This window comes from Pseudochaenichthys georgianus, unplaced genomic scaffold (genome assembly GCF_902827115.2).
Source record: "Pseudochaenichthys georgianus unplaced genomic scaffold, fPseGeo1.2 scaffold_509_arrow_ctg1, whole genome shotgun sequence".
Taxonomy (NCBI): domain Eukaryota; kingdom Metazoa; phylum Chordata; class Actinopteri; order Perciformes; family Channichthyidae; genus Pseudochaenichthys; species Pseudochaenichthys georgianus.
Window position 1 is genome coordinate 174,481 of NW_027263070.1, and position 25,180 is coordinate 199,660.

Sequence of the window (25,180 nt, forward strand, 5' to 3'; positions counted from 1 at the left end):
TTGGCGATCGGAGCATCCCTAGTCAAAATGTCTCCGGGTGTTGAAGTGACTGAGCAGCTGAAAGTATTGTTTTCAAATCTTTGCGATACCTACTTCATCGTGTCCGAGCCAAAGCTTCGTGCAACTGATCAAACGTCCCGTAAGCTCTTAAGAACCGGGTTCGAGTTCGGGTCGGCACAGAGTTGGATTACTTTCCCTAATCACAGATCTGCCTCTGCCCTCACATTCTCACTGAGATTTCCTTCTCTCTCTTTTGACCAAGACCTTCCTCCAGAGCACATTTCAGACCAGAGCGACATCGAGAGCCGGATCCGGGGTCTGAAGGAGGAAGTGAGGAAGAGGAAGTGCATGGCCTACCAGCTGAAGAAGGAGCAGAAGAAGAGACACACAGAGCACCTGAAGGCGCAGGAGGCCAGCCTGCTGAAGCAGCTGGAGGTGTGTGTGTGTGTGTGTGTGTGTGTGTGTGTGTGTGTGTGTGTGTGTGTGTGTGTGTGTGTGTGTGTGTGTGTGTGTGTGTGTGTGGTGTGTGTGTGTGTGTGTGTGTGTGTGTGTGTGTGTGGTGTGTGTGTGTGTGTGTGTGTGTGTGTGTGTGTGTGTCATGTGATTAGAGTGACTCACGTTGTCCGGACCTCAGTGAGCGTGTCATCGCTTCACGGCGCTGACACACTTCCTCCATCATGACACACTTTCCATTTTTGTGTGTGTGTGTGTGTGTGTGTGGGGGGGTGCAGCATAAGCAGATTTTTGAATTGCATTTTATTATTGTTTTATTCCTTTTTTAAATTATTATTATTTTAGATTTTATTTATTTTGTTCCTTTATTCGGATTATTCATATATATATATTATTATTATGTAATTATTGTTTTATTTGTTTTTAATTATTATTTATGGATTTCTTTTTGTATTAAGATTTTTGTATAATTTAATTCTTGTTTTATTCATTTTTTTAATTATTATTAATATACATATTTTTTATTATTTGTATTATTATAATTGTATAATAGTTTTTTTCGTTTTTATTATTATTTTGTATTTTTTTATAAACATTTTTATGATTATTTTACTCAGCCCTGCATTTCCACTAAGTGTTCTTTCCCATCACAAGCTATGTGTTACCTGTAGGGGTGTAACGGTACACGTACCGAAATTATTCGGTACGGGCCCTTCGGTTCGGTACACGTGTGTACCGAAGTGTACCGAACGCATATAACGTTAAACGTAAAAAATTGAGAACGTGAACAACTTCTTGGAAGTAATCTCAGGTGCTGCGTCGCAGCATTCAGAGTAATTTGCTCCCATTGTGATCAACACGTCAGAGCGAGCAAGTCATTTCATTGGATGAGCTGGTCAGAGGGATGCGTTCAAATGTAGTCAGTAATTTGAGGAACTGTCGAAATGGCGAACGCAGATAAAGTTGAGCTCGAAAATCCTCCAGCATCATTGAAGTCTCCGGTTTGGGAACATTTTGGTTTCGCAGTTACGAACAAGGCTGACGGACAAAGACAGGTGGACCGAACCAAAGCTGTTTGTCGGCATTGTTCAACTAACATTGGTTACGCGGCTGGCGATACATCAAACTTGCACACTCTTGAAAAGGCATCACCCGAACGTGAATATCACCGGTACCAAAAGACTGAAGTGCAAACCCAACTCCCGCTAGCATGTAGCCTCCACCACTCGCAGAGAGTTCAGACCGAGCCAAAGCTATTACAAACGGCAAATATCCTCATGTTGCCATGTTAGCAAAGCGCTACCTGGCTGTATCTGCTACCTCTGTCCCTAGCGAGAGGGTGTTCTCCACGGCAGGAGACGTTGTTAGTGCCAGCTGATCTGCCCTTTCGGCAGCCATGTGGACAAGTTCATCTTTCTTTAAAAAAACATGAAGATACAAGCAAGTCCTGATGTCAAGCTGGCTGCTTAGGTACTAGTACAGTACAGTTCAAATACAGATTATTTCAGTTCATCGAAAAGCTGCACCTTAATGTTTATTTTATTATATTTTGTATTTATTTGAATACATTATTCACAGTTTAATAATAATTAAAAAAAAATATGTTATGTTTTGTGATAATTTTTTCTGCTGTACCGAAAACGTCCCGAACCGAACCGTGACCTAAAGACCGAGGTACGTACCGAACCGAACCGTGACCTAAAGACCGAGGTATGTACCGAACCGAAATGTTTGTGAACCGTTACACCCCTAGTTACCTGTGAAGAGGGAAATACCTGTTGTGGATGAAAAGTGTTTTATAAATAAAGATTTGATTAACTTTGATTCTCCCGTTTTCCTTTCAGAGCTACAACAACTTCATCGAGAAAACCAAAGCAGAGCTGAACAAGAAGCCGGACTCGACGCCGGATGACTCTCAGATCAGAGTCGCAGAGCGGACGAGCATCCCAACGCCTGCCGACAGGTAACGGAAGCACCTGGAAACACAACAACATGTCTATTACTGTAATATCGCCGGGTGTCCAATGAAACACTTCTCTCTCAGGTCGGACACCGGCACCATCTCCGGAAGGACGCACACTGAGGCTTCATCGGGTCACTGTGAGTCGTACAATCATCATAACTAATATATGAGAGCCGCGCCGTTGAAATCAGTCGTTTTATTTTAGACGGCTTATTCCGAGATTATCGTGGATTTACGTCAAAAACTGTTTTGGTAATTTGGGGGTTTTGGTTTATTCGAAACAAACAAAGTCTTAGCTTTCAGAATGTCAAAATGTTATCGCCAAATTCAGACGACAAATACATTCTGGAAGCTTCAGCGTCTCCTTGCAATCCCGACGTCTCCTTCAAATAAGGAATGATATTAAAAACGGAAGGGATTTGATTTCAGATTAACAAATATCATCGCCGTGTAGGGTTGCCAGAAACGGACCATGATCAAAATCGATTATTCGGCAGCCCTGGCGAATAATAATCGATTCAAACTGGTGGTGTGACCAATGGCCATTTACAATTATTAATACTATTACTATTATTAGCATATATATTTTGGTTGAAACTAAGCCAGAAAAAAAAAAATACATAAATAATAAAAAAAAATATATAAATAATTAAAAAAATATATATAAATAAAATAGATTTTTAAAAATAATATTCGATTATGGAGACTGTAACGAATATTCGAATAATCGCTGGCATCCCTAGTACGATGCCGAGTGAGGAACGGAGCTATTTAACTGCAGAGGCATTTCTTTAATAGAAATGTGTGTGTGTTGTGTTTTCTCAGGAAATACACGCACACACACACACACACACACAGCCGCAACGTACCAAACCAACTTTCTTACGCCTGACTTTTCCTCATTCAAGTAAAAAACATGCTCGTCCTCGAAGCTGCTGGCTTGGTGTGTTGGATCAGATCCACGTATTGGTCCCAGTTCGTCACAGCAGCATAAGGTTATCTAATCATTGCAATCGATGGATGTCTGTGAGCAAGAAGCTGCTGCTTGTTGATCACGATGAGGAACAGTTTGCGAGCAAGCTTTTCTTAAAAGACAAAACTATTTCAGAATCATAACTAATCCAAAGGCGGTCCTACGGGTGGACAAGGGGTATCGTCTCTGGAACCCCCTCCTAAAATAATGCCTTTTACAAAGACTTTCTTTCGACTCCACCTCGAGGATAGAACTATTAACAAAGCACTTATATACTAATAAAGGACTGGCTTACCTAAAGCCAGTTGAGTAGCACTTGAAATGTTTGGCTCTATGAAACCTGATGTACTTTATGATTCTGTTTTCTTCAAGTTTGTATTTTGTTGGTCGAACGCACTTATTGTAAGTCGCTCTGGATAAAAGCGTCAGCTAAATGTAAAGTACCGTACTTTTCGGACTATAAAGCGCACCTGCATATGAGCCGCAGCAGCTAAATCGTCTGTCTTGCTCTCGTTCTGTCTCTCGGTTCCACTTTCACTTTGGCGCGCTACCTGTCTCACTCTTTTCCGGCCTCCAGCTTTTCCTGCTGGAGCCCGCCGCTTAAAGGTGGCAGGCGCGGACCGGTCCTAGAGCCCGTAGTGTTAAAGGTGGTTAATTTTACCTGTAAAACCCATAGATTTAGGAGGTTCCCTAGTGGCCGCTAGCTGTACACAGAAATGGGGGGAAAAGTCGCGGCTTATAGTCCGAAAAGTACGGTAATTCCAATAGTAATAATAATACCGTGATTTCTTCCCGTTGCGACAGATGCCGTCCCTCAGCCTGACCTCAGCAGACCCTCCTCAGTTCCTGAAGAGCTGTCCGATGAAGATCCCCCCACTGTGACTCCCACCCCGGTGCACGGCAGCCCCCAGAGATGCCATCATGAGCCGGAGGTGAAAGTGAGCTTGGATCAACCGTCTGAGCGTCTCCTCGTCTCCAAAGCATCTGTGACCCTCGAGGAAGATAAAGAGTTAAAGACGAGGGAAGCATCTGAAGCTGAGAAATGTAACGTCGTCACCTCTAATAATAATTCAGCTGCAGAGGAACTCGATGTAAACGATAGATCTGCATCCAGTGACTCCTTCTCCATTAAAGACGTGGAAGGCTCGTCTCCCAGAGCAGACGCTTACCACGATGACTTTGAGTCTTCGGTGGATTCTTCTCCGAGGGATCACGAGTCCGAACCTGCTTCTCAGATCTCCAGAAAGGACGAGGAGGAAGTGGACGAGGAAGTCTCTGAAGATCTGAGTCACCGTTCGGGGACGAGTGGAGCGAGCCGCCATTCTGCGAGACTGCTGGACTTTCAGAACAACGCAGAAGAACCCAAACGTCCCCACTCGCCTCCCTCTCCCGTTAGAGATGAAATGCTTAGCTTCAATATCGGGGATCGAGTTCTTGTCGGCGGTGTTCAGCCGGGAACGCTGAGGTTCAAAGGGCCGACCAGCTTTGCTAACGGTTACTGGGCCGGCGTGGAGTTGGATAAATCCGAAGGGAGCAACAACGGCACCTACGACGACGTGGTTTACTTCGAATGCGACAAAAGCCACGGCATCTTCGCTCCTCCGGACAAAATCTCACACCTGCCGGACAAGTTCGAGATCTACGCCGACACCACGGAGGACGAGGACTCCTTCTGCGACCCTCTGTCGGAGAAAGGAGATAAAGAAACAAAGAAGGGGGGGCAGGGCTCCGAAAAGGGGAATGAAGATGAACCGACGTCTAATGATTTCAAAAACTCCGGCGATAAAAGAGTTGCGGACATCTCGAACAATAATGTCGAAGAATCCAAGCATCCTCTTTCTAATGGCACGGACATTATGCTGCATTTTGAAGATGCGCCCACCACCCTCCTCATCTCTGATATCGACCTGGGGAAGCAGCACCTGAAGGAGATCGCCCCCCGTGTGGAGAGAGAGGAGGTCGCCCCCCGTGCGGAGAGAGAGGAAGTCGCCCCCCGTGCGGAGAGAGAGGAGGTCGACTCCCGTGAGGTGAAAGTGTCTGACGAGGGGAAACAGAAAGCGTTACTGGACTCGGTCGCAGACCAGCTCCTCGACGGCTTCATGACGGACACGGTGGCGCAGTTTGCTGAAATTAAAAGGGCTAAAGAGCAGAAGATCGAGGCCGCCAATCAGAGGAACGGAGAGGAAGGTGTTGATGAAGAGGAGGAGAGGTTCCCATCTGTTCAACAGAAGGACGGCCTGCCCTTCTTCCTGCCTTCGGAGAAAGAGGAGATGACGTCTCCAGAGCTGTGCAACCGACCTGTGAGTGTGAACATCTGATTCTGCACTTACATTATCATTCAATAATATACACGTATTGTATCATGTGTTCTACTAATAAGACGCGTAGCCGACATGTGAGTGAGCAGAACCCCCACATGCGCCGTTCAGGTGACATTACTGTCCACTATATTTACTGAACTTGGTACTTTGTTATAATTATTAATCTGAGTGAAAAAAAGAGAATATATATATTATTGTTATATTTTTTTGTTTCTGACATGTTCAATAAATTGACGAAACTAAAATTAAAAAATAGAACAACACTCTTACACAGTGTAAAACACACAAAGAATGCATCTTAAAATGACTAAAGTGGCTGTAGTAAAGTTGTATGCAGTCCTTAGATACTCAGTTGTAGTCAAATAAATAATTTAGTATACATTGAAATGAGGTGATAGTGCTTACATGTAAAAACTCAATTGTTGTATTCATTTGTAAACCTCAAATGTGTCACGGCCCGTCCACACTACGGCTTGGAGCTGGGCGTGTCTGAAGCTCGACCAACAACCAATCACATGAATCTCCCGCCCCTGACACACAAGCAGCGGTTTGATTGGCTCGAGCTTGTACTGGCATATGCTTTGATTGGCTGACGCTTCCGTCGAAGCTTCAGAAGCTTCAAAAGTTGAACATTGCTCAACTTTTGAAGCCTGGAACGCCAGGAAAGCTCCGTTCTGCTTCCCACAATGCAGTTCGGCAAGCAAATGCATCTTAACGTCTTAAAGTGACCGTAGTAAAGTTATATTCAGTACTCAGATACTCAGTTTTAGTCAAATAAAACATGTTATATACATTTAATTTAAGGTTATAGTGTAAAACAATTTTCTTAATTTGGAGATTTAATATTACAGTTTGCACACTTTAATTCGCGCTATACAGTTATCCATCTTTATAGATTTGAGTCCGGATGATGACACACAACTGTGGAAGAGGATTAAGACCACGTGTGTTTTTTTTTTAGATCTGACAAACATTTAGTTATATTTTGAGTTATGAGAAAAAAGTCAGAATTCAGAAAATAATATATATTTTCAGAATTCTGAGAAAAACATGAATCTTATAAAAATCACTTTCGGTCAGATCTAAAAAAATATATATCACGTGTCCATAATCCTCTGAGGAACTCAATCAGAGCAAAAGAGAAACAAATAATATCTCTTCCACTTGTTCCAATCTTCCGACACTGTGGAATTATTATTACGATGATGATGATGAAGATGAAGAGACTGAAGTCCCTGACAAACGGAACGTGTTGATTCGACCTGAAGAAGCCTTTCCGATGTGATTCTGGTTTGGTGCTGGAAAGCGTCTGAAGCGACGTCAGTAAGAAAGACACGTCTTTAAAGTGTGAAACCAAGATTTACTCTCACACGTTGGGGCTGGATATTCTGAGGCAAGACGAGTTTATTAATAGAGCGTCTTTCAACACGAGGCCAATTAAAGGCATTCAGAAACATTTTATAAAATGCATTTAAAAAACACTAATTTCGTGTGTTTGAGGCTCTCTGGCAGTGAATGGATTGCTTTAGGCGAGGCAAGTTTATTTATACAGCACTTTTTCAACGCAAGGCAATTCAAAGTGCTTTACAAACAAAATGAAAGACGTTAAGCATTAAAAAAGAAAAGCTAATAAAATAAACATTAAGGAAAAATACATGGATACAAGTTACAGTGCAGTTTAAGATGTGAATAGTTCCATTAAAAGCAGCGACAAAAAGAAAAGTCTTCAGCCTGGATTTGAAAGTAGTCGAGTTGCGGCGGACCTGCACGTTAGTCGTTGTTATCGTTTTGTTTGATATAAGAAAAGAGTTTTTGTCCGTATACTAATTGTATAGCGTTAAAGTTCGAGGAAGGATGGTTTGCGGACAAAGAAAACCGTCTTTTCTTCAATTCCTGTATTTTTTCATATCGCAGGGGAAAATATCAAAATGGCAGTTTTTTTCAATATCGTGCATAAAAGTAAATAAACAAAAACACAGATAGAGAACTATTTTAAGAACACTATAATACCATTGAAAAAATAGAGAATAACATAAAGCAGTCATTTACATTGAAATCGAGTGCAATCAAATATAAAATATGTGCAGTAAGAAAACCACATATTGTCATTAAAGTGAAACCAAGATTTAAACGGGACTTGTTCTCACACGTTGAAAGAGGACCAGGCATACAAATACATTCATCTCAGGAAAGAGAAGATATTATTTATGCCAGATTTTAGCTAATAGCTCATTTCCACCTGCGGTCCTCAGGCAGGTTCACGACGACCAACAACATTGCCTCGTCTCCATCACACAAACAATTAGAAAACACGATTCAAAGGCGGGGTAGGTCATTCCCTTCAGAAACACGTGATATATTCCATGGAATGCTCTTAACATCCCGATAGCAATGAATACATGAAATGCTTTGACAATAAATACATAAAGCCGGCTAAAGTAACTGGATGGCCTACCTGCCTGTCAGCCTTCCATCTGGGCACAAACCGACCTCGTGCCCTCATTGGTCATGTGCGCGTTCGTGTGTGTTGGGGGAGGGGCTCTGAGGTGAAGTCTGGAATTTCTTCCGGTTGCGTATTTTCAAATTGTAGCGCACTCGAGCCGGTTTCTCCATTCTTACCAACCCCACCTTTAAGTACAGGTCAATAAGATAATACTTAGTATATTACAATACAGTTGAAATTGGAAAACTCAGATTACAGATGTACCGTACTTTTCGGACTAGAAAGCGCACCGGCATATAAGCCGCAGCAGCTACATTGTCCGTCTGTCTTGCTCTCGTTCTGTCTCTCGGTTCCACTTTTACTTTGGCGCGCTACCTGTCTCACTCTTTTCCGGCCTCCAGCTTTTCCTGCTGGAGCCCGCCGCTTAAAGGTGGTGGGCGCGGACCGGTCCTAGAGCCCGTAGAGTTAAAGGTGGTTAATTTAACCTGTAAAACCCATAGATGTAGGAGGCTCCCTAGTGGCCGTTAGCTGCACAAAGAAAATGGGGGGAAAAGTCGCGGCTTATAGTCCGAAAAGTACGGTAGTTAATGTTGGCTTGACCGGTTGCTTAATATCAAGGATCTTCTAAATCAGGGCTCTCAAACTCAAGGCCCGCGACTTCATTTCATGTGGCCCCGCAAGAGCTTGCAAAGAATATGTCCCACAATGCATCTCGTTTTGTGACATGCACACTGAAGAGACTTGCAATTATTTGCCCTGGACTTCTGCTTTCAGACGTAGTTAATTACTAAGTTATTTTCCTATCCGATAATAATCCAATTCAGAGGCAATAAAGTAATATATTATTTGATGTATATATTATATATTTATATAGTTGCAACCGGCCCTTTGAGTGCGACCTTTATGCGAAGTGCCAAGTGAGCATGGTTTTAATGTTTTCCTTTCTACGTGCTCCCCCACAGGAGAGCCCGATCCTGGGGGTCAGCGGGCAGGAGGAGCTGGTGAAGCGCCTGGCGGAGCTGGAGTTAAGCCGTGGACTTCTGGAGGATCTGGGCGACGACCAGGACTGGTTCGATGAGGACTTTGGCCTCAGCTCCCGCAGAGAGCAGCAGAGAATCAAACGGAGGGACGAGGAGGACGACGAAGACGAGGAGGAGAGGCTGGGGAGGTTTTCATCGTCCCTGGGGGGTTTTATCTCACCCTCAGGGGGGGAGCAGCAGGTTAAGATCCCCCCGAGACCGGAGCTTCCTCTCCCTCTGCCTCCAAAACTCCCCGAGCAACCCGCCATGGTGGTTCCTCACTCCGCCACCGAGGTGAGGACAGATGTCTCTTCTACATCAACATGTGTCCCCTCTTCTTCATCAACATGTGTCCCCTCTTCTTCATGTCTCCTCTACATCAACATGTGTCCCCTCTTCTTCATGTCTCTTCTACATCAACATGTGTCCCCTCTTCTTCATGTCTCTTCTTCATCAACATGTGTCCCCTCTTCTTCATGTCTCCTCTACATCAACATGTGTCCCCTCTTCTTCATGTCTCTTCTACATCAACATGTGTCCCCTCTTCTTCATGTCTCTTCTACATCAACATGTGTCCCCTCTTCTTCATGTCTCTTCTACATCAACATGTGTCCCCTCTTCCTCATGTCTCTTCTACATCAACATGTGTCCCCTCTCCTTCATGTCTCTTCTACATCAACATGTGTCCCCTCTTCTTCATGTCTCTTCTACATCAACATGTGTCCCCTCTTCTTCATGTCTCTTCTACATCAACATGTGTCCCCTCTTCTTCATGTCTCTTCTACATCAACATGTGTCCCCTCTTCTCCATGTCTCTTCCACATCAACATGTGTCCTCTCTTCTTCATGTCTCTTCTTCATCAACATGTGTCCCCTCTTCTTCATGTCTCTTCTACATCAACATGTGTCCCCTCTTCTTCATGTCTCCTCTACATCAACATGTGTCCCCTCTTCTTCATGTCTCTTCTACATCAACATGTGTCCCCTCTTCTTCATTGAATCAGGTGGAGAAGATGGTGCACGTCGCCACGCAGGAGATCTGGGAGAGCTCTGGCCTGGGGAGGGAGGGGGGGGCGCGGAGCCTCGCTCAGATGCCCCCCCCCCAACCCTCGCAGGAGTATCTGGGGAGGAAGGAGGCCGGCAGCCAGAAGCAGGAGGCAGTCTGCATCCACAGCTACAGAAAGGTGAGGACCTCACAAAACATCATATTTAGCCCACAGAGAAATGCAATGTGTTACCGTGACGACCCGAATATAAGACGACCCCTCTTTTTCAGATTAGGGAAAGAAACACGTCTTATATTCGGGTCAATACGGTATACCCCAATCCGTCAGCTTAAAGGAAAGCAACACGAGCATCCTCGACTACTGGCGAAAATCTGTGGGAGAGAAAACTCCCTCTGGAGGAACACGGGGATTTTAGCCTCTGCAGACCATTGACATGCACTAGAAATCTATAGAACACACTACAGGAAGCAGAAGAGGGCCTCTTTAACTCTGGGTTGAGTTATTTAATAAAACCTCGACTGAGATGCTACCAAACGAATGTACCGGATACTATTCTTAAAGGAAAGCTTAAAGGTCCCGCGTCACGGCCATTTCCACTGATCATAGCTCCATCGTTGAGGTCGACTAGAATAGATTTATACCGTGCAATTTTCCAAACTCACATTGGTTTCTCAGCGTCTCTGTAAAGTACGTGTCTTCACTCTCTCCACTAAACGGCTCGCTGCAGCTCTAGCCCCCCCCCCCTCCCTGTGAGCACAGTGTGCTCCGATTGGTCGGGACCAGTCGGGACGTTGTGAATCGCGCTGAGCTCCGTGGAGGTGTGGTTTCCTTGTTTAGCGAAACACAGCCAAACTCACCCTGAGCACACACAAAGTCACAGCCGAAGTGAAAACAATAAGTGTGGCTTGATACTGAGAAAGAAACAGGTTGATGAACGCTGAGAGAATGGGTCTGCGGAGAGACTTTCACCGCGATCCCAACTGTCTGTTCTCAGCCTGCAGCCAGGGAGGAGAGATCAGCTGAGCTGCACCGAGTGTGTGAGGAAGTCCGTGGATTGGTCGATTTGGACCAATCAGCTGGGGCTTAACGTAGCGACTCCACGGATTGGTCCATTTCGTTCCGGGTACGGATGACATCATGCGTACCCGGAAGAATCAAATGGACAGTGACGTGTCTCCAACGAGGCGTTTTGGGAGGTCGTCTCTGTGTGAGAGGGTTACTCGCTGCAGGGTGCACTTTGAGGGTTTTGACTCTGCACACCGTTTACATGCAGAAACACACGAGGGGACGGGTGATAACCGGAAAAGCACGACATGGGCCCTTTAAGGCAAGTTTATTGATATAGCACCTTTCAACACAAGGCAATTCAAAAACATCTGCTTAGTTTATAAGATCCCTCGTGGGTTGGCTCCTCCTCCTCAACCAGGGCTACTCGAGGTGCGGCTCGGGGAGACGCACCATCCCATTTAGGAACAGCGCATTCAGCCAGGCTGTCTTTCATTCCAGCATCCATCAATGGAATTCAATACCTCAACCAATGAGAGTCCTCATCCGACTACACATTCAAGCACAGTGTTACAAAGTGGCTCAATGAAAATCAACAGTGTCAGCACTGATGTGTAGGTGTGTGTATGAGTGTGTATTGTAAATGTTTTATTTATTTATTATCATAACTTGCTTCTATCTGTATTCAGTGATGTCATCTATTGTAAATGTGTACAATGATATAACAATGTTGTGGTATTTTTATTATTGCTTGTAGGATGTCTATCACCACCTGGCAAAGGGACTATCGGTGAAAACTAGCCTTTTGGCTATTCGAGTACTTTTACATGTTTTTAATATGTTGATTAACTGTCCCTTGTTTTAAATAAATCAATTCAATTCAAAGTGCTTTACAAAAATGGAAGACATTAAGAAAATGGCTTTTAAAGACAGTCATTCAAAAGCTAAGATAATAAAGGAAACATTCAAAGTTACGGTGCAGTTTAAGATGTGAATAGTTCAATTAAAAGCAGCGGCAAAAAGAAAAGTCTTCTTGCTGGATTTGAAAGTAGTCAGAGTTGCAGCGGACCTGCAGGTTTCTGGGAGCTTGTTCCAGATGCTTGGAGCGTAGTAACTGAACTTCTCCAGGTTGAGTTCTGACTCTGGGGACAGGAAGCAGAGCAGAAGGCCTGACAGATCTGGATGGTGCATCAGTTAGCAGCAGAGATGTATTTTGGCCCTTAGCCATCAGTGCCGTGCAGTGGAAAAAGCTGAGCTGCAGCTCTTCCTCTGAGGTCGAAGGCCGGACCAGTTTCCATCATCCAGCAGATTCCTCTCTGATGAGCACGTTGATATTTCAAGAATATCTACCAGCGATAGCAGACATGTCCCTCTGCTGCCGACACACTGACTCTCGTTCAGGATGTTTCCTCCCCTAGCATCCTAGCAGGTTCAGGCTCAGTTTAATTAATACGACATATTTAAACAGCCTAGAAAAGTGCTTTAAAGGTCAAAGATACTGGTTGATAAAGCATTGAATGGTTTAGGCGCAAAATACATTTCTGATAAGTAAGTAAAACTTTATTTATATAGCACCCTTCACAACACGAATGTACAAAGTGCTTTACAGTACACCAGGGCTATTCAATTAGTTTGGAATGGGGCCGGTTGAAGAAAACGATCCAAAGCAAGGGGCCGGGAAAAAGATGGCTTGAAATATGAGCAATCGTATTAAGAGCTTCAGATACAGCATAGTGGAGTGCATATAGTGTGTTTAATGCAATCAAACAACATAGCCAGCCCCGAGGCCTTTCTAGATCGAAATGGCAGGTTCAGAACTCAGTAGGCCGACATGTGAAGCTCATTTAACCATCATCATTTAATTTGATTTCATTTAGGAGAAATGATCTAACCGTTCACGCAGAGATGCAATAACAAACAGTTTGTCACTACAGTAGCTCGTAGGGGGGTTCGAAACCCGAGCCCGCACAAGTTTTCAGGCAATGTCTTCCCCTCTATCTCTCGATGTGACACCCTCTCTGGAATAAAGGCACTCAAAAAAATCTTTAATAATAATAATAATTTGATTACTTTTTAATATTATACCGTACTTTTCGGACTATAAAGCGCACCTGCATATGAGCCGCAGCAGCTAAACTGTCCGTCTGTCGTGCTCTCGTTCTGTCTCTCGGTTCCACTTTTACTTTGGCGCGCTACCTGTCTCACTCTTTTCCGGCCTCCAGCTTTTCCTGCTGGAGCCCGCCGCTTAAAGGTGGCGGGCGCGGCCCGGTCCTAGAGCCCGTAGTGTTAAAGGTGGTTAATTTTACCTGTAAGATCCATAGATTTAGGAGGTTCCCTAGTGGCCGTCAGCTGGACACATAAAATGGGGGAAAAAGTCGCGGCTTATAGTCCGAAAAGTACGGTACTCAAAGGGCCAGTAAATATCACCCCGGGGCCGGATTTGGTCCGTGGGCCGCCAATTGAATAGCCCTGCAGTACACAATTCAGAGTACAACTATAAAATGTAGAAAAAAGCATAAAACACAGCAAGTAAAACATAGGATAAAACACCAGTGAAAAACAGCTACTAACTCGCCTCCTCTGACGACCCAAAGGCCTGTCGGAAGAGTCTTTAGCTGCCCCTTAAACATCTCTATTGAGGCCGAGGCTCTTGGTGTCCCTTAGGAGGCCTTGCTCAGAGGACCTCAGGGCCCGGGTCGTCCTGTGAGGGTGGATAAGGTCGTTAATGGAGGCTGGAGCTCTATATGTAAAAACTAGGGATGCTCCGATCGCCAATTTTGGGGCCGATCGCCGGAATCAGTATCGGCCGATCCGATCGAGTGGGCGGGGCCTAAATGGAAGATTTAAACATCACTTTAAATCTTCCATTTAAAGTGATGTTTAAAACTCAGTTAATGGGGCTCATTCACTGGCGCTTCCACAAACAACAATCAACGAAATTATTACATTCAAATGAAGTACATTATTCAAGTTTACATTCACTTTGGAGAATAACACGGGAGAAATGAGCGGAAGCGCTCTCTTTTCCTCTCCCCCTCTCTCCCTCTCCTGACAGCCTGTCAGTATCTCATGCAGCTCACTGATCCAGTAATGAGTGACCCGAAAGTGAAGCATAAATATATGTATAACTCGTTTAGCTTGTTCCAGAGGTAGATCAAATAGCTAAGTGTGTTAGGTTTAACTCTCAGTGTGTGTTCCGCTCACCGGTCCGGCGGGCGGAGCTGCAGGATTTCTGCTTCACGTTGCATTCCACTATTTTACTGTCTTTTTCGGACACCTTGAAATGCTGCCAGACCGGTGAAGCCATTTTGGCGAGCTTGTTTTGCCGCACACAGAGAAACGTGTCATGTATTTTACGTCATGCGATCGGCTCTCGCGATCGGCATGTTTAGAGAGCCCCGATCGATCGGTGGAGAGTGAGTATCGGCCGATCGATCGGAGCATCCCTAGTAAAAACCAATACCGTGAATTGGGTTCTGAGATGGACAGGGAGCCAGTGCAGAAAGGATCGGAGTGATGCTACCTGATGAACCATCCAGATCTCCCAGGTCTTCTGCTCTGCTTTCTGTCCCTGAACTAAACATCTGGAACAAACCAATGTTTCTGTTGTACTATTTCTTAATGCTCGTCATGTCTTTCATTGTTGGAAAGCACTTTGAATTGCCTTGTGTTGAAAGATGCTATATAAATAAACTTGCCTTGCCTAATCCATTTGCGAAGTTATTTTAAACACCCTTTTCTCTCTGTCCTCCCCAGGCGGTGTTCGACCTGACGTGGGAGATGCTTCAGGAGATTTACAACGAGGAACCGAGCTCCGATCAGCCTCAGTGGGTCAAACCACGGAGAGTCAGATCCTCCTTCTTCCACAGAGTCAAAAGCTCAGGAGACCTCAACAAGATCCAGGTGGGACACCAACACGGAGAGACACAGAAACACCCTGACTACTTAAAGTTATCTTCAAACTGACTGGAGGTGTTACCAAGCTGCTCGAGAGATATACCTGATGACTTTGTGTGTTTGTATTCCAGGAGTTCATCTCAGCAGAGGTCCTGAAAGTGTACGGTCTGAGTAAAGATCACAGCCTGAAGACCGACTGGCAGAAGATGCTCAAGTTTGGCAAAAAGAAGCGAGACCGAGTCGATCACATTCTGGTACGTCTCACCATTAAACTGTTGTGTTTCATATCAAGGGTTACGTCTCTACGTCAGCAGAACAGAAGTACAGCAGGTGTATAACATTAACATTCCTTATTAAATCTTCTTTTACAATACCTTAGCTCGGATAGCTAGTCTTTACCTCCGTGGCGAGCCGCGACTTTTATACCAAGGCCCTCTGACCCCCCTTCCCTCAAAGAAAATAGTTATTACGTCACAGCGTATACTTCAGCAGAATATCAAAACAACGGCCCGGGGTGCAAAACACATCGATGACAGCGACCCTCTACCACAACCTGGGGGGGGCAAAGATCGCAGGGGGGTGCCAGGCCTCAAATGATTTGAAGCCAAATATCATATTTAGACTTTCTTTAATTTTTTTTTTACATATAATTGTAAAGCAATACATGATTGTCACTAAAAGCCTTGTCTCTACATTACAATAAAATATAACAAATAATTAATTTGAATATGAATTCAAGTTAGTATTAAAGGCATAAAAAGACAGAAATGTATAATTCTTTCTATAGAAATGTTTCTTCTGCCGTAAAGTGTCCAAACCGGGCTTTTCTGGATAAGCACATTTTAAAACATAGTCGTTGTCCATGCCGGTTTCAGTTGGATTATTTGTCCCAGTTGCTCCGATCAGATCGGTCTCCTCCATTTTGTAGATTATTCACGACTTTTGAATCCACATAAACACAACGGCAAAATCCGGCTTACTTTGAGCACGTGTTTTAAACAGTTTAATCCCTTTGTGAATTGTTTCCACTTCGTCCTTTAATTTCTTCATCCAGCGGGAATCCAGAGGAATTAATCCTGAGTCCAATAACCATCAAAGTCGCTCCAATAGCTCCTTGATTACGCTTTCATCCTCCTTTAAGAACATACTTCACATTCATCCAGTTTGTGACAGGAGTTGTAGCATTTTGAGACTTTTAAACTTCAATTACCGTTTTTGTGCGGTGTCTGTGACGGGGAGTCATTTGGGGGGGCTCTTGGGAAAGACCCCTGATCTACCACACAGAACAACACCATGTATCTAAACACCTATCATGACGGGGCGCCCACAGCCAAGTACCAACTACAAATGAATGAAGTCGGCACGGCGGCCCACATTGAAAAGGTCTTAGGCCTACCTTTGAGGAGTCACTGAAACACAAAGTCCATCCTCCCGTCCTTCTGGATGAAGCACTTGATGGCGGGTCATGCAGCTGATCCTTTGCCACTCCAGTGTAGCATTGTAACTTGAACAAACTTATGCTAATTAGCTACTTCCGCCTAGCTTGACCCGTTGTTGTTATAACACATGCGTAGACTTCACAGCGGGCGGAACTTGTCATAAAGCCGCGATAATAAAACCCACCCATTTAGAGGGAAGATATGATTGGTCAATTGTACTGTCATTTGACATTACTCTCTCGTTCGAGAATTGATTAGTTGGGAATAGTTGGATATTCTCTCTACTTTATAGTGTGACTGTGTTCTGGGTGAATAATTTCTTTATCCTCTGAGGAAGAAGTGGCTCTGTTCCTGCATTTTAGATCGATTTCAATTGTATATAGACTGTCTTTATTACTTTATTAAATATATTTTCTGTGTGTCCTCCAGGTCCAGGAGCTCCACGAGGAGGAGGCTCAGTGGGTGAACTACGACGAAGACGAGCTGTTTGTGAAGATGCAGCTTGCCGACAGCATCTTCGACGCTCTGCTGAAAGACACCGCCAACACACTGACGCTCATCTACGACAAGAAGGCCAAGAGAGAAAACAACCCAAAACTCCAAGCTCCGTCTTCCTCCTGACAGACTAAGAACTACAAGCTCCATCTTCCTCCTGACAGACTAAGAACTACAAGCGCCATCTTCCTCCTGACAGACTAAGAACTACAAGCTCCACCCCTCACCTGGTAGACTAAGAACTACAACTCCCATCCATCTCCTGGTAGACTAAGAACTACAACCCCCAGCCCTCTCCTGGTAGACTAAGAACTACAACATCCATCCTCTTCCTGACTGATTTAAAGAACTTCAACCTCTTTCTGTTTCCCGCCATCTTCCCTTCTTCCACCAGCTGACGTGCCAACAGAGACCCTCGGATGCCTTCGACCCCTCGTTACCTCTCAGATAAACGTCTGGATTTTCCTTCAGCTAACTTTTTTAAATAATCTATAACACACACACACACACACACTTCTGTAACCTGAACACACACTTCGTCTCGCCTCCTTTTTTCGAGCGCCGGCTGGAGAATAAGAAAATGTTTCTGATGGAATGTACCATTTTGATGGACTGTACCATTGTGTTGGACTGTACCATTTTGATGGACTGTACCATTGTGTTGGACTGTACCATTTTGATGGACTGTACCATTGTGTTGGACTGTACCATTTTGATGGACTGTACCATTTTGATGGACTGTACCATTGTGTTGGACTGTACCATTTTTGATGGACTGTACCATTGTGTTGGACTGTACCATTATGTTGGACTGTACCATTTTGATGAACTGTACCATTTTGATGGACTGTACCATTTTGATGGACTGTACCATTGTGTTGGACTGTACCATTTTTGATGGACTGTACCATTGTGTTGGACTGTACCATTATGTTGGACTGTACCATTTTGATGGACTGTACCATTTGTACACCGTATGTAACGTCCATCAATGCTGCTAAACGGACCGTTCCAAAGAGGCGGGTGATATAAAACCACCTGGAACTAAAGTAGGTTGTGTTGAAGTAAATATAAATATATATAAATACTGTATATATGGATTCACAAATTGTAATAGAGTAGCAGAGAATATACGGTGTACTCCTTAACGAGTTGAAACTGTGATTACAGGGTTTTTACATCCAGAATCTTTTTATTAAAGAGTCAATTAAATTAAAATATGATCTCTATAAGACTCGGACGTTACAGCCGTCTTTACTTCTCGATTGTTTGAGACTTTTTACTGGTTTTGAGGTGCTAGGAAATGCTTGATTGGACGTGTTTCTCCTCATGTTGGCTGCGTTGGCTCGAACTGATTCGGCTATTATAAAAAAAAAGATAGTCAGCACTTTCACTTTATACATCCAATGTGCTGCGGGAGATCTCAGACGGACGGTATTCCACGAGGAACGCTTTTCCTCCACGGTTACTTTATGTATTGGTTCGATTGGAGGATTCAGGTTGAATTGTAAATTATCTCGACAACAATATCGAATGAAATTGTAAAAAAAGCACAAATGTGAACACGGCAATATATGAAATAGGATGTTTATAGAACACCCGATTAAGAGCGGACGAAGCTGTTTAAATAGTTCCGTGTGTCTAATCGTGTCCCACTTTCCTCCTACACCCACCTGTTGTTAAAGAGGCCCTATTCTCCCTTTTGGGGGTTTCCTGAACACACCCCTTCGTAACACTCGCACTCCTATTGGCCAGCGCTAAGGGGCGGGACATCTCTAAGCAGCTTGACCAATCACAACAAAGCCGGTGCAGCTAACCAATCAGAGCAGAAATAGGGCCTCTTTAATTATTTGCCTCAGTTTCCATGCTGGTGTTTTGAAATGCAGAAAACTCAGAATAAGTACATTACATATACTTTAGCTGATATATAATGGAATGGAATATTCGTATTATGCGTTTTGTGTATGTGAAACACCAAATACGAGGTATATAGTATGAAAGTGGGACACAGACACCGACGTATCTTTTTAGAATCGCATCACAGGACGGATCTGAAATGCTGGATTTTATCTTTACTCGTCCGACAGTTTATAAAAAACCTCTCTGTTTCCTCATCAGTCGCTCTGTGGACTTGGTTTAATGCATCGACCAGCCGTCAGAACGCCTTCAGTTCAAGTGCCTCTCGTTTGGAGTACAAGCGACGGACCTGTTCTCTTTGAATGTATTCTCGCCGGTTTGCCAACTCCTCAGTTTCTGCCTTATATCGAACCTCCTATTTCCCACCCAGTCGCTGACTCGCTGTCACTGAGCCACGTCTCCCTGGCATCTGCATATAGACACAGTTGAGTCATTGTGTTGACTTTAACTGTATCAGGAACTAGATTGTTGACACACACACACACACACACACACTTTGAGTCCAAGGGCTTGTTTTAGTCCTGCTGCTTAAGTGACCTTAACCCGACTGTCTTTTTCTACCGTCGATGTTTTAAGAGTTACTGAAGTGTTTGTTCAAACTGTAAATGATATCGTAGTCTAGTTTCCAGCCTAGTGGACCTGGACATGTTGAAGACCCCGAAGTTTCATGTTGGAAATGTAGAGTAGGGTCCCCAGCACATCGGGACTGCCGGATGCGAACCTGCTTCTGTTGGGAGGTTTCCAGAATCAGCATTAATGCAGACATTATTTAGGAAACGGGCGATTTGGAGGCGATTGAGGAGCCGAGTCCATTTCTGACGTTTTCAGGATCAGAAATTGCAGTTTTAACTAGAAAGTATCCATATCTGTGCCTTCTGTGAGTTGACTGCCATGTTGGATATAGAAAGCACAAGATGAACATATCACATCCAGATGATCCAGAGTCCCCTAAATGCTTCAAATGCAGTCCTCAGAGTACACACACGGGCGTAATCTGGTTAAAACTATCATTTTTTAAATCCTGAAAATGTCAGAAATGGACTTCAAAACATCCTCATAACTCATAACTCATAATTTGTTCAAACTAGTGTCCACATAGGCTTTAATAGCAACTAAAGCTTAATAACCCAACCTATGCTAATTAGTTAGCATCCGGCCCTGTCTATGTGCTGCGACCCGTTCTATACAGTTCTAACATAACACGTGGGGGTCCTCGACGTGTCCGGGACCCTCGACGTGTCCGGGACCCTCTGAGCTGGTGACCAAAACCATGTGACGCAACCTCTCCGTCTGTATGCTCCTCAAACGCTTTAACGCCAGCCCCCCGTATGGTCCTGTTGAACTGATTGTAAATGGGGGGGGGGGGGTGTATCTATGCAGTACTCGGTCCTGTTTGTGTGGACCAATCAGATCACACTTCTGCTGTAGATTCAGAAAAAAACCTTTAATGGCGTTTAATAATAAAAAAAGGCACAAATCCTTTTATCAAATGAACATCGTTTCCTGAAATGTTAATTAATATTTATAATAATGTGTTGCGAGTGCTTGCGAAGTGCACTTGAAGACTTGTACAATTCTTTGATGGGTGTAAATATTCTGTCTGTTACTGTAACCTGTTGTAAGATACACACTGTTTACTTTGCAAATATGTGCAAATTATATATTTGGTAACTAAATGAACTTGTAAATAAAGCTTTCATTGTTTGTAAAGGAATGCTGACTTCTGCTTTGTACACACAACATTCAGATAATATCAAACAACAATTAGCTATGTATTATAATTATTATTTAATGCTACTGTGAGATATTCACAATAAACTAATAGCTTTATGTACAATTATTATTTGTCATATTTATTTTTTCTTGTACGAACAACACGGTATAATCAGGTGATACAAACGAGGCAGAAATACATCTAAAACAAGACATCGAAAAACCTGTAATTGCTATTTTCTTACAAAACAACATGAATGTTAAGATTTATTTTTAAGAAGCTAAAAGCTTGGCGCATTCAAATACAGGAATAAACATATAATATAAAGTTACTATAACAAATAGCTAGGATGTTGCATGTAAATAACATTAATTTATTATTTGCTTTTATTTTATTATAAGTAAAGAAACATACGTGACTTTTTCCCCCCTTTATGTACTGTTTTTGTATATTGACTTGCTTTGTCGATATATGTACTTTGCTCAAAGTGTGTGTGCGCGCGTGTGCGTGCGTGTGTGTGTGTGTGAATAAGGGAGGTGTGTGTTGTTGAAGGGGGAGGACCCATTCAGCAGGGTCACCGAAAAGGGAAACAGACTCAGAAAAAACAAAAAAAGTTGTGTGTCTCTGTCTGTGTGTGTTACCGTGTGTGTGTTTCTGTGGTTCTGTGACACGGAGGAGGTGAACACTTCTCCCCCGGTTTCCTGCAGCTTCTAACGGGAAGATGGCGCGGCTTGGCGGCCGTGCCACGTCCCGGTTCCCCGGAGAGATGATCCAGATCTCCCGGTGGTGCTGCTGCCTGCTCGTGCTCTGCTCCCCGGTGCACGCGGGACTCTACACCCCCTCGGACCAGATCTTCGTGCTCAGTCCGCAGAACGTGGAGCCGGTTCTGGTGAACTCTACCGCCGCCGTGCTGACCGAGTTCTACGCATCATGGTGCGGCCACTGCATCGCCTTCTCCCCGGTGTACCGGAGCCTGGCGAGGGACATCAGAGGTGAGAAGCTGCGGGAGGCACGGAGAGGTGGAGGAAGTACTGTCAGTACTGAAGTTAAAGTACTTGAGAAGTACTCAGATCTTGGGTAAAAGTACAAATACTCAGATATTGGGACATCATAGGTGAGGAGCTGCTGGGAGTCACGTAGTTAGAGCCAGCGGAGTGGAGGAACAAGTACTGTGTTTACTGAAGTACAAGTACTGCCTGTACTGTCTTTACTGAGGTAGAAGTACTGTCTTTACTGAAGTAGAAGTACTGTCTTGACTGAGGTAGAAGTACTGTCTTTAATGAAGTAGAAGTACTGTCTTTACTACTCTCTTTACTGAGGTAAAAATACTGTCTTTACTGAAGTAGAAGTACTGTCTTTACTGAAGTAGAAGTACTGTCTTTACTGAGGTAGAAGTACTGTCTTTAATGAAGTAGAAGTACTGTCTTTAATGAAGTAGAAGTACTGTCTTTACTGAAGTAGAAGTACTGTCTTTACTGAGGTAGAAGTACTGTCTTTAATGAAGTAGAAGTACTGTCTTTAATGAGGTAGAAGTACTGTCTTTACTGAGGTAGAAGTACTGTCTTTAATGAGGTAGAAGTACTGTCTTTACTGAAGTAGAAGTACTGTCTTTACTGAGGTAGAAGTACTGTCTTTAATGAAGTAGAAGTACTGTCTTTACTGAGGTAGAAGTACTGTCTTTAATGAGGTAGAAGTAATGTCTTTAATGAAGTAGAAGTACTGTCTTTACTGAAGTAGAAGTACTGTCTTTACTGAGGTAGAAGTACTGTCTTTAATGAGGTAGAAGTACTGTCTTTAATGAAGTAGAAGTACTGTCTTTACTGAGGTAGAAGTACTGTCTTTAATGAAGTAGAAGTACTGTCTTTACTGAAGTAGAAGTACTGTCTTTACTGAGGTAGAAGTACTGTCTTTAATGAGGTAGAAGTACTGTCTTTACTGAGGTAGAAGTACTGTCTTTAATGAAGTAGAAGTACTGTCTTTACTGAAGTAGAAGTACTGTCTTTAATGAAGTAGAAGTACTGTCTTTTCTACTCTCTTTACTGAGGTAAAAATACTGTCTTTACTGAAATAGAAGTACTGTCTTTACTACTGTCTTTACTGAGGTAGAAGTACTGTCTTTACTGAGGTAGAAGTACTGTCTTTACTGAGGTAGAAGTACTGTCTTTAATGAAGTAGAAGTACTGTCTTTACTGAAGTAGAAGTACTGTCTTTACTGAAATAGAAGTACTGTCTTTACTACTCTCTTTACTGAGGTAGAAGTACTGTCTTTACTGAGGTAGAAGTACTGTCTTTACTGAGGTAGAAGTACTGTCTTTACTGAGGTAGAAGTACTGTGTTTACTGAGGTAGAAGTACTGTCTTTACTGAGGTAGAAGTACTGTGTTTACCAGGGACGTGCACAGACATTTGGAGGGGCTATTGCTCTAAACTGGAAAAGCCCCCCCCCCCCCCCCCCCCCCCCCCCCCCCCCGGAAAGAACACAAGACCTTTTGAAAGTGTAACTTGTTTTTAATGTAAAAGAAACCAAACGATTATTAATCAACTGAATTGAACAGTGACTCACATCTCATAGCTAAATAAGCTAAGGCGACTACTTGCATTCGGTGACTTGATTTTTAAAATGTTTTGCGGTCCATATCTCATTAAAATATCTAATGTTAGGAACTATTAAAGATAGCTTTGCTGTGCAGACATACTGATGAAATAGGGCCTCTAACTAATTACCGTAAATAAACTCACTAATGAATTAAACCAGTTCAAGACGCATTATTCTTATTCGTATCTTTCTTTATGAGCGCAGTGACGGTAAGGTATCTTTTTACTTAGTTATTTAGTATTCCATAACTTAGTAACAGAGATGGTCAAACTGAAGTGGAGACATGGCAGAAATCCTACACTGAAGCGGGACAGTGAACTGCTCACCCGTGAGAGGGCGATCAAGAGAAGAGAGCGAGCGGTGAGGGAGGTTACAGATGAGAAGACACAGAAAGACAGAAGCACAACAACAACAAGTAGCACAATAACAACAAGTAGGCTATTTTCAGGTGTTTTTTGTAAATAACCGACGGCATCAAGAGGAAGTAAAGCCCCCTGGTTCGTCCCTTCTACCCTGACTTCCATGAGACAACTCAAAATCAAGTTTCCAAAATCCGACACTGAGGTGGTCTTAACGCACCGGCAGAGGACAGCGCTGACAAAGTGTGCTTCCGAGCGAGACGCTACTGATTGTGGGCTCATCTTGTTGATCCGGCCACAGCAGAACAAAGACAAACAAACTCTCGCTCTCTCCAGAGGGGCGGGTCGGCCATAAAGGCCAAACGGGCCGTTGCCCGGGCAACAATAGCCCGTACCTGTGCACGTCCCTAGTGTTTACAGAGGTAGAAGTACTCAGGTCTTGTTCTTGAGTAAAAGTAGAAGTACTCAGATCTTATACTTGAATAAAAGTAGAAGTACTCAGATCTTATACTTGAATAAAAGTAGAAGTACTCAGATCTTGTTCTTGAGTAAAAGTAGAAGTACTCAGATCTTGTACTTGAGTAAAAGTAGAAGTACTCAGATCTTGTTCTTGAGTAAAAGTAGAAGTACTCAGATCTTGGACTTGAGTAAAAGTAGAAGTACTCAGATCTTGTACTTGAGTAAAAGTAGAAGTACTCAGATCTTGTTCTTGAATAAAAGTAGAAGTACTCAGATCTTGTTCTTGAGTAAAAGTAGAAGTACTCAGATCTTGTACTTGAGTAAAAGTAGAAGTACTCAGATCTTGGACTTGAGTAAAAGTAGAAGTACCAGAGTGTAGGAATCAGTGGCGTAACTATCGACGGTGCAGCCGGTGCATTGCCCCGGGGCCCACAGCCGTCCAGGGGCCCATGCAACAACAACAAAATTATATACTTTTTTTTTTTTTTCATTTTTTTATTTTATATATTTTATTTTGGGGCCCCAATGGCATTGACTGGTTCACGCAGTCTTCAAAGTAACTTAGCAACCTAAATAAATGTTTAATTTGTCTGTCCAATGACCTTGTCATGTCATGTGATACCTTGCGTGACGAGCGAACCGTTTAATCAACATTAAAAGTTATATGTACTACACAGCTATAGCAGCAGCAAGATTGACAGAATTATAACAAATTGAATAACAGCAAACCAAAACACAAGAGCGGCGCTCAAAAGAGAAAGGACAAGAGAGAACAGGGAGAGGTAAAGGCTAAACAGACACATTTAGACAGTTTTTTTTGTTACACATCGTCCTCGAAATCGAACGCTAACGTTGGTCATGTTGACGTGCAGCGGCAGCCGGAGGCTAACGATAGCTCACCTGCCTCACCATCATCTGGCTCCACAAGTGAAGCTGTATCCGTGGCTGTGCGACCTTCTTCTCCAGCCAGGAGGAGAGGATGGATTTGGCTGTGCCCGGCGGTGGTCCTACAGTTCCCGCTAGGGCCCCGCCCCCAAACCGATAGGGGGCGCTATTGAGACCCCCGACCATACTTGCCAACCCTCCCGATTTTCGCGGAGACTCCCGATGTCATAGCCCTC

At 43.6% G+C, this 25,180-nt stretch overlaps 1 protein-coding gene across 1 annotated transcript in view; it reads left to right on the forward strand.

Annotated features, from left to right (window-relative positions):
• Nucleotides 1–20,646, forward strand: part of cep350 (centrosomal protein 350) — a 108,341-nt gene extending 87,695 nt beyond the window's left edge. The window contains 9 exon segments of the mRNA XM_034078908.1: nucleotides 263–435; nucleotides 2,298–2,416; nucleotides 2,498–2,553; nucleotides 4,194–5,689; nucleotides 9,116–9,466; nucleotides 10,177–10,356; nucleotides 14,941–15,087; nucleotides 15,213–15,335; nucleotides 16,950–20,646. Coding sequence (XP_033934799.1) covers nucleotides 263–435; nucleotides 2,298–2,416; nucleotides 2,498–2,553; nucleotides 4,194–5,689; nucleotides 9,116–9,466; nucleotides 10,177–10,356; nucleotides 14,941–15,087; nucleotides 15,213–15,335; nucleotides 16,950–17,141 — 2,837 coding nt within the window. The 3' untranslated portion in view covers nucleotides 17,142–20,646.
• The last annotated feature ends 4,534 nt before the right edge of the window (nucleotides 20,647–25,180 follow it).